This window comes from Brachyhypopomus gauderio, chromosome 7 (assembly GCF_052324685.1).
Source record: "Brachyhypopomus gauderio isolate BG-103 chromosome 7, BGAUD_0.2, whole genome shotgun sequence".
Classification (NCBI taxonomy): Eukaryota; Metazoa; Chordata; class Actinopteri; order Gymnotiformes; family Hypopomidae; genus Brachyhypopomus; species Brachyhypopomus gauderio.
Window position 1 is genome coordinate 18,259,505 of NC_135217.1, and position 9,859 is coordinate 18,269,363.

Sequence of the window (9,859 nt, forward strand, 5' to 3'; positions counted from 1 at the left end):
TTGCGCAGTTCGACTGCAGACAAGCTGAGCGTCTGCGTCATAACCTGGGTTTTATTCGGCGTTTTTTTTTTTATCTAGAATTATTTGAAAGTGAAAATGATAGTTTTACCCTGCAGATCATTTGTACAGACAGATTCATTATAATGTTAGGATACGGTAACAATAACGAAAGTGAACGTATTAACGGCTCACTGTTGCTTGTGCATTTGTTTATTAGATATTTGCCGCCATCGCGTGGTTATTTGTAGGTGATGCAGCTCCGTGTGTTTGCAGGTGTAATTTATTTAATAGTCCGCCTATAAGCTTACAAATAATTTATAAAATTACCTTTGGTATTTTGCTCCAATTACTGCCTCGGCAAAAAAAGTAATCAGCAGATAAAAATGAAGCAAGATACAAATGGAAATACACGATGTTATGTCACAGTCAAAATTTAATGTCTATCATATCTAGAATCACGGAGCACACGTTAACGGGTGTATTGCGTTACCATAACAACTCCATGCTCTGAACTAAAAAAGCTCCTGTCAAGAGCTCTTCTGGGGTTTCTTGTCATTTATTTGCGCCACATGTAGGAAATTCAAGTTTGTATAAGCTGTGCCACCTCATACAAACATGGGTTAGAGACATAGCCCTTTTAAAACAATGCTAAAGCTATAGATATTTACTGAGATAAGATAATGTGGTGCCCTCGAGAATGATCACCCTTCATGAAGATAAGCAAATATTTTGGTTTTAACTCATGCTTACACATGATGAATGACATTACACATAGTGCCACTGTAACGGGTAGTGTTGAGAAAATGCAGTCTTTGTTTCTCACAGCTTCACTTCAGGGAGACAGGGTGTCTACTACTGGTTCTGTGGTCAGTGGACCATTGTTCTGAGCATTTGGAAGCATACTTTGGATTATTTGTCCTGCTGGGAAAAAAACACAACACAGTCTTAGCCTCTGGGCAGAGGAGGCCAGATTTTGTTCTGTAATCTCCTGACATTTGATGGAGTTGATGCTATGGTTACTAGAAAGATCTCAAGAAAGAAGAAAAACAGCCCACAGCATCCCAAATGCACCAGCGTATCTCACAGAGGGAACTACGTGCAGCACGGCCCTGACTCATGTGCCAATCCCACTCTTACTGTTTGTTGCCAAAAAATCTATTTTTGTCTCCTGTATAAATCTCTATTTTTATACCATCTAACCTGGTTCCAAAGTTCCAGGCATCTTTGCATGTTGTTTGACAACGACGGCTTTCTTCTGGCTAGCGTTCCAAATGGAGCATCTAGTATTGGAGACTACAAGACACAAACAACTCTGACAGTTGTCCTCCTGTGATCTTTTGAATCATCCTCCTCCGTGTACAAGAAACATCTTATTACCCTAATAGTAGAGGTTGTTTAGGTAAATAAGGAGAATTTGAAAGGGGTGTCAGTAATTATGACGTAGATGTTTATTTATTTATTTATTTATTTATTTATTCAGGGTTTAGGGTTAGGGTTCCCCAAATTTTCACACAGAGAAAGGTTACATATTCCTTATATTTTCATTGTGATCACATTGAAATAACCTTTTAAAATCCTTTGCACAAGAGTATTTCTGGAGGGTGCTGATATTGTGGAATGGCAAAGATATGAATAAGGATCTTTTTTTTTTTTTTTTTTACCGTTTTACGTTTCATAAGTAAGAACAAATGTTAAAAGTCCTTTTTTAAACAGTCCCTGTATTTTGCTTTTTCATTAATTTCTCGCCTGCTTTTGTGATCTCCAGTTCTTGTTAGAGAGCACCAGTCCAGGACAATGTAGAAAACACAAACCCGGAGGCTTATGTGGTCAACTGCCATTATTTTACTAACCTGTATATTTTATGTTGCTGTACTTGAACCTACTATACAATTAAATTTATACAATTAAATCCTCAACAGCAGGTGGCGACAAATACCTACATATTTGACCAACATTAACCTAATAATTTGGGGGTCAAGAAAACTGCAGTTTGCATTAATTTGTGTCAAATCTATATTTGACTTTTGTATGATCGCATTTACCTTATGCAATGCTAATTTTTATTATGGCTTTATGTGTAAAGAAAAAAGTACCTGATTTGCAAACTGCGTACCAGTATACATACTGGTGGGGTATGTAGATAAATACTTGAAAAAAAAGTATTGGAATACAAAGTGTTGTTGAAGGAACAAAACTGCCTTGGAAACATAAATCCGCCTTGGAAACCCTGCTAAATTACTCTTTTATCGTTTATACATTATGATGAAAGCTGCCTATTGTAGTCTAATTAATAGGGTTAGGGCTCTCGTTAACCTAATAGGCTGAGGCTTGATAAGACTTGCGGCTGACTTGCACAGATGTCTGCAATACGACTAAATAAAAAGTGGATAAATATGCATATCGTTTTTTTATTGATTTCAGAAGATTCTAAGTTCATTTTTAAATAAATAGAGGATCATTGTCAGTTTGAGCAAAAAGGTCCCGCGATAGCCTGAATGTCCATGTGTTTGTGATAGTGATATGCCCTGAAAGAACTTGAGTTCCAGGAACTGGAGATAGCTGACAATTATTCGGAATTTCCAGCAAACGAAGGACAAACGACTTGAATCGTGAACTATAATGTCACTTACGACCCCCATGCAATGCTGTTGTGGTCATTTAAACGCCACTGACATTCAATCAATTGCATGAAAATCATCTCGCCAATACTAGCCAAGTCATTCAAATCACCTGAAGCCGTTATGAATTGTATTATGTTTGGCATATAGTGAGCACATGTCCTTTGGTTCATGTTTTATCTGCACAAGGATATGGAATACATATTTTGCAATGGTCACAATCACATAGATTTAACAGGTAACATTTTCATCTGCTCATTGGCCAAATTAAACACCGGAGAAAACGTACTACTTAGGCAGGTATTTGTGGTATGGAAATCATACCACCAAAACTCGGCGTTGCAGCGCTGTCGCCGCGCGCCTCTAAGCTGCGCTCCCACCCATTCAGTCAGTCGTCACGAACCTCCAATCGTTCCACTCGGCAGGTTCTTCCGCTTCGAAAAATAGTCCTCCAAGTATACGGATGAAAATAATAATAGCATAAATACAAATAATCATCGCGAGCGACGATAGGACCCGTTTTATGCACTTTTTCCAACCGGCTTATGCGACGGGGTTTAAAAAGTAGACTTTAACAAGCGCTTTCGTTTGGCGGGAAACGGCGGAGGGATACCGTGTGGTTGAGACGTGGGATAGTGTTACTGTCGGAGCAGCGACGGACGCCCCGCAGTAGACGCTCAGAGTCCGCGAGGGAGAGGCGCGCGCTGCTCACGCGTTCAGTGTTTACCACCAACCGCTTTGGAGCTGAATTCAAACCTTCCGCAAAGACTATAACTCCACACGCTGACAGGAGCCGCTCTAAAACATTGGATTTTATTTTCACTCCGGTTTTTTTGCGTTGCATTATTTCGTGCCGCTGTCACGCGCTGAAAAAAAGAAAGTCGGAACCAGTTTTTTTTGTAAATACATGGTAAGACTTTTCGCCGGAGCTGAGTTAAAGGGTTGTGTTTCTGTGCTCTCTGGCTGCGCGCAATGCAGCCATTCTCTGGATTTAAATGTTTAAAGCTGAGTTAAGATTAGTTGAATGTTGATGAAGTTAGACTGTCTGCTGTCGATGCTTTGTGGAGTTTTTGTGCATCCAAACATTTAGCATGGGTGCGCTGGTGGAGACTAGTGCAACTTAACTGCACTAGTGTTTGATCCTAACAGTTTGGTAACTAGCAAGTCTTTTGCATGTCTCTGCTGTTTTGGAAACGTCTGGCTGCTGCATAAACTATTTTGGCTAAACTTGACCAGTGCAACAGTGCAGACTATTAAATCTCAGGAGTGGTGCACTCACGGGTAGTGTGTTACTGGGTTAACTAGGCACTGAATGACAGGGTCCTAACCGTTATCTCTTTGCAGAGACATCATGCCGATGAGTACCGGTCCGGCGAGTAAGAACTACGATTACGACTACGACTCCATTCAGCCATATTTCTACTTCGATAACGACGATGAGGACTTTTATCATCATCATCACGGGCAGCTCCAGCCGCCGGCGCCCAGCGAGGACATTTGGAAGAAATTTGAGTTGCTGCCCACGCCGCCCCTGTCTCCGAGCAGACGACCCTCTCTGTCCAGACTGCTGCCCTCCAAGGAGGACCAGCTCGAGATGGTGACCGAGTTCCTCGGAGACGACGTTGTCAATCACAGTTTCATATGCGACGCGGACTACTCGCAGTCGTTCCTGCAGTCCATCATCATCCAGGACTGTATGTGGAGCGGCTTCTCCGCCGCCGCCAAACTGGAGAAGGTGGTTTCGGAGAGACTCGCCTCGCTCCAGGCTGCGAGGAAGGACACGGTGAGCCACACCTGTCGGATGAACGCGAGCTACCTGCAAGATCTCAGCACCTCGGTGTCGGAGTGCATCGACCCTTCTGCTGTGTTCCCGTACCCGCTTACGGAGTCGCCCAAATGCACCAAGGTGGTGAAGACGCCCGCGCTGCCGCTGGACACGCCGCCCAACAGCGGCAGCAGTAGTGATTCAGGTGTGTTGGTCAGATTTTTAATGGTGCTTTTTTATTAACTCGCTTCGTGCACGGTGGTCCGACGGACAACACGAGGTTAAAAGATGCTCGTGGTTGACAAGCGCCCACACGTTTCAGTTGAACTGCTGTCTTTATGTTGGTGCCGCATACGCAGTGTTGAGAAAGTGCAAGTGTAGCGGTTATGGGATCGGTGTCACGGAGGATACGCGATTCGTTTTGCAATAGTTGATTTGTGCATGTGGTCGTTGCATAAGCGCGCGCCTCCTCGCCCTCGCGACTCCAGACGAGTCTGAACCGTCAGGGAAGCTTTACGGTTGCAGCGTTTAAATATCAGCTGACCAAGAAAGTGGGCGGGGCCAGGAATGCAGAGATTTCCCCCCCCCCCCCCCCCCCTTTTTTTGTGTAAAATGTCACTCGCTACATTCCATTATTTTCCCACAGCTCTGATCTATGGGAACAAGCGCTAATGATCTGATCTTTGACACATGACCACATTTTCTCTCATATTGCAGATGATGATGAGGAGGAAGAGGATGAGGAGGAGGAGGAGGAAGAAGAGGAGGAGGAAGAGGACGAGGAGATCGATGTGGTGACTGTGGAGAAACGTCAGAGGCGGAGCGAGGCGGAGGCATCCGACTCTCGGCACCCGAGCCCCCTTGTCTTGAAACGCTGCCACGTCTCCACCCATCAGCACAACTACGCCGCCCACCCCTCCACCCGGCACGAGCAGCCCGCCGTCAAGCGTCTGCGTCTGGAGACGCCCCCAGGAGGAGGCGGGGGCGGCGGCGGTGGGGGTGGGGCCCGGGCCACCAAGCAGAGGAAGTGCTCGAGTCCCCGCGCGTCCGACTCTGAGGACAACGACAAGCGTAGGACTCACAACGTCCTGGAGAGGCAGAGGAGGAACGAGCTGAAGATGAGCTTCTTCGCGCTGCGCGACGAGGTCCCCGACGTGGCCAACAACGAGAAGGCGGCCAAGGTGGTCATCCTGAAGAAGGCCACCGAGTGCATCTGCAGCATGCAGACGGACGAACACAGGCTGCTGGCCATCAAGGAGCAACTGAGGCGCAGGAGTGAACATTTAAAACACAGACTACAGCAGCTGCGCCGGGCCCAGCTCTGAGCCCGAGAGACTGACTCACAAAAAAGAGAAAGAGACTTTTAAAATGTTTGTTTGTTTTTCTTTCCTCCCCCCCCCAGCTTTTTATGCAAGTTAAAGACTGTTGTTGCTGTTGTGATGTTGCATGCCCAATGCAGATTACTTTGGTTTGGTTTTTTTTTAAAGGTTTTTTTGTTTGTTTGTTTTTTGTCTATGTTTAAAACTGCCACAGTTTAAAGTTGAAGAGGTGGTCAAATAGAATAATTTGTATTTAAGTCATTTATTTTTATTAATAAAATAAAAAAATGGGGCATGGGGCCCTAACAAAATAATTTGTACGTTTTTGTATATAATGATTCATATTAACTAAGAAATGTATTTTTGGATCTGTATGGTCTGAGTTCTCCAGACAGTATTTTGTTTCACTGTATCGTTAATTCATATGTTCTAACGATTCTGAATCATAAATGCATTTCTTTCTGAAAACAGACTCTTGAGTTTCCTTGTCTTCTTCTTCTTCAACTACTTCTGTTGGATTCAGTACAAATTCAGCGTCACACTGAGGGGGTCGAAGTTCTAAATATATTTTAATTTCAGTTTGGGGCTAGATTAAAAGCGTTAGATGTACAGTGTAGTGGATGCATACAAACATTTTCTGTTTTGCCACTAATTGTTTGGTAGCTAGCAAGTGAGCTCCAACGTAATCTCATCTTTGCATCTGCAATTTTGCAAACGAGACATACAATGTCTCAGAATAGAGGTGTTCTCGTACGATAGCAATCAAAAGCATTACCTACAGTAAGTTAACATGTCCAATGCATTTAAATGCAGTCTTAAAAGCTGTTTAAACATCCGCCGGCAATATGTGCAGTAAACCAACGCCGAGGAAAATCAGGTTAGTATTTTCACCGTCTAACTGCAAGAACCAGTTAGAGATAAATCCGTTAGGCACACATCCATCTACGTACTCTATATTTCCCTTACGCATCCGTAACTCCCAAAGCACAGCTGATCGACCAATTTTGTGCGTTTCAGCAGACAGGTGCACGCAGTTCACCACAGCGGCTGCACGGTACCAACCACACCCAACCACACTGGCGCAGTGAACTGAGCAGACACGCCACCGAGATTTACCAGGTCTGTGAAACAGATGCGTAGGTGTTTAACCTGCAGCAGAAGGAATTACCGATGCATTAAAAATCAGTGGTGATGTGGCCTATTGTGTAAATCTTATCAGACCCGAAGCTAAATCAGAGCTTTCGCAACGCCCCTTTATAGTTTCCGTAACATCGCACCGTTTAATATAATGATTTGTCCAATCTATTGAGCCATTAGTTGATTTAGTTGACTATCCCCTCACACTTAAACCTTTTCCGAGAGAGTTAATTCTAGCTGAGACTATGAGCGCGTTCCTCCACGACTCCCTCGCGACAGCGGACCCATGACGTCACCCACTGTATCTGACTGTATGCAGAACGTTCCGCGCGTGCTCTGCGCACATGGAAAAGAGGTCGACACAGTGGCTAGGGTTAGTCCACTATCACAAAGAATAACTCTACAATGGAAATGGAATATGAAAATGAACTACTCGACTACATCCCTTATGTCAAAAGATGGTAGGTCTCTTTGTGATTTTCGATTCCGGTGCAACTTGTATGGTGTCTGTAGTCTGCTAATAACAAATCTGTTTACCTAAATATACGTTTTCTGCCTACTGACCTTAAATGTGATAACTGGACAACACCTTTGCGTTATTTATATTAAGTATTTTACTGCCATTTGATGTAATGCAACAGAAATGAATTGTTTATTTTAGTTGATTAGTTCTTCCTGAAATAGACGTGTTTACTTAGGAACGATGTTAAAGTTGTTTTATGAATTCTATTTATGCTAATTTTCGTAAAATCCCAGCTTTCATTCTTTATTATCTTTCAAAATCATCTCTCTGATCAGTTAATATTCAAATTGTAGCACATTCCTTTGTTTCCTTCTGTAAGTCTCGCTCCAGTGTTATGCTTTTAGCTTGAATCTGGTCTTGTTATTTGTAAATCTTTCTTGCACGTGTCCCTGAGTTAGTAAAATCCTTTGCAGTCTCTGTAGACATCTTCTGTAGTAGGACAGCCTCTGAAGGAGCAGTATTTTATCTTTATGTGTATAGAAATCAATAAGCTCTCTTCTGTGTCCTTTGCTCAGATTATCCTTTGTGTGTCTAATCTGGTTTACTAATACTATTTAACAAAGGTAGTCAACAGCCATATTGCATCAGTACATCTTGCTAGTTTGTTTTATGTGATAATCCAGTTGCTGCTTTATGAAGTCCGCCATTCTCCCAATGCTTGAGCTCAGCATAAATGATCAACAGTTTTTGGCATGGAAATAGTAAGAGATGGTTTGTCACAGAGCAACAAGAGCTATGTTTTAATTTGAAATATACCGATTAGTTACATTCTGCATCATTTTTGGAAGGTTTAATGTTTATGGGCTTGTTCTGTAATTGGTATGATGAATGAATATCTATGCATACACTTTAAAGATATATATGTTCGCACAATTTTGCCATTGCAATTATTTGTGCTAGCCTGCAAACATGGACAGTAAATAGTGTATGAAATAAATCTGTGTGTGTCAGATTTGACAGACATGAGCACATGCTCATTAGTGGATGGATGGATGGATGGATGGATGGATGGGTGGGTGGATGGATGGATGGATGGATGGATGGATGGGTGGATGGATGGATGGATGGATGGATGGGTGGGTGGGTGGATGGATGGATGGGTGGGTGGGTGGATGGATGGATGGATGGATGGATGGATGGGTGGGTGGATGGGTCGGTGGGTGGGTGGGTGGGTGGTTGGATGGATGGATGGATGGATGGATGGATGGATGGGTGGGTGGATGGATGGATGGATGGATAGATGGATGGGTGGGTGGATGGATGGATGGATGGATGGATGGATGGGTGGGTGGATGGATGGATGGATGGATGGATGGGTGGGTGGGTGGATGGATGGATAGATGGATTCTACAATGTCCTCAAATTAACACGTAACCCAAAAAGGCTCTCTTTGACACTTAAGACTGCACTTTAATAAAGTTGTTCCCTTTACTAATTTTCGTTTACTTAAAGCTCAGGTTCCTGTCTGTGTGTCAACGCCTCAGGCACTGCCTCTTTGCACTGCATCTGTGCACTGCCTCTTTACACTGCTCCTTTGCACTGCCACTTTACACTGCATCTGCATGCAGTGCCACTGTACACTGCCTCTTTGCACCTCCACTCTGCACTGCCTTGAGCACTGTCTCTGTGCACTGCCTCTTTGCACTGCCTGCCTCTGTGCACTGTCTCTGTGCACTGCGTCTTTACACAGCCTCTTTGTACTGCAATCGGACTGCCATCCCACTGCTTCTATGCACTACAACTCTGCACTGCCACTCTGCACTGCCATTACGAATTAAGCCAAAAGACTGTACCACTGTCTGAAGCCATGGTTTGGTAGTTAGGTGATTACCTGATATCGGTTCTGTCTATCAGGTTGAGATAAATACGCATGGTAAGCATGTATGGCCCTCTGAGCAACTCAAGTGTTCTGAAAGACTTCCCTTTTTTCTGCTTTGGATAATCCCCTGTGTATGGATGGAGTTGTTGTACTGAGGCATTTAACTGTTGTCAGTGCTCTAAGTATATTGGTTTCCTTTGCCATTTGTCCTGCTAATGATGGTTTGCATGTGTAAATCAGAGCACACATACCCCAGCGGGAGCTATTAAGACACTATTTTCCTCATTTAAAAACAAGCATGCATTTGTCTAGCAGTGTCTCCAGCATAACCCATGTGAGTTAGCCAGGCTCAGACTGAGGTATTTGCTAGGCTACTTATAAATGCATTTATAGTGGAAAGCTCTTAAAAATAATAAAACAAATTTCAGACAACATCTCGGTAGACTGAGCAGTAGAGTACATTGAGTCTGACCTGAAAAGCACTTTAAACAACATGCCAACACATCACTAAAAGCACTGGTTGTTATTTTGTGCACAAAAGCATTTTCTATTATTTTCATGCACAAGGCCATATCCATGTTGACCGATCAGCAACAGCAGTTTCTAGTTGTGATCTACTGAAGTCTTTTGAAGCCGTCCGGACCGATGCCGTGTTCGATGAACATTATTAAAAAGTTA

General features: G+C 43.4%; 1 protein-coding gene and 1 long non-coding RNA gene across 4 annotated transcripts in view; both read left to right on the forward strand.

Annotated features, from left to right (window-relative positions):
- The first annotated feature begins 3,266 nt into the window (after positions 1-3,266).
- On the forward strand, positions 3,267-6,163 carry myca (MYC proto-oncogene, bHLH transcription factor a). Its single transcript, XM_077012246.1, has 3 exons — positions 3,267-3,528; positions 3,963-4,588; positions 5,101-6,163. Exons 2-3 carry the CDS (start codon positions 3,970-3,972, stop codon positions 5,706-5,708), a joined length of 1,227 nt encoding a protein of 408 aa, XP_076868361.1. The 5' UTR covers positions 3,267-3,528; positions 3,963-3,969; the 3' UTR covers positions 5,709-6,163.
- Positions 6,164-7,034: 871 nt separating this feature from the next.
- The window catches only part of LOC143519133 (uncharacterized), a 41,819-nt gene continuing 38,994 nt past the window's right edge, over positions 7,035-9,859 (forward strand). Inside the window, exon 1 of one of the 3 annotated variants that reach the window (XR_013132366.1) lies at positions 7,035-7,300. This is a non-coding gene — a long non-coding RNA (uncharacterized LOC143519133). The remainder of the gene's footprint in view (positions 7,301-9,859) is intronic. The other 2 variants (XR_013132365.1, XR_013132364.1) reach the window with 2 other exon arrangements.

Coding starts and splice junctions, on each gene's coding strand:
- myca (XM_077012246.1), top strand. CDS start 3,970: ATGCCGATGAGTACCGGTCCGGCGAGTAAGAACTACGATTACGACTAC. Junction 4,589..5,100: donor CGGCAGCAGTAGTGATTCAG/GTGTGTTGGTCA, acceptor CTCATATTGCAG/ATGATGATGAGGAGGAAGAG.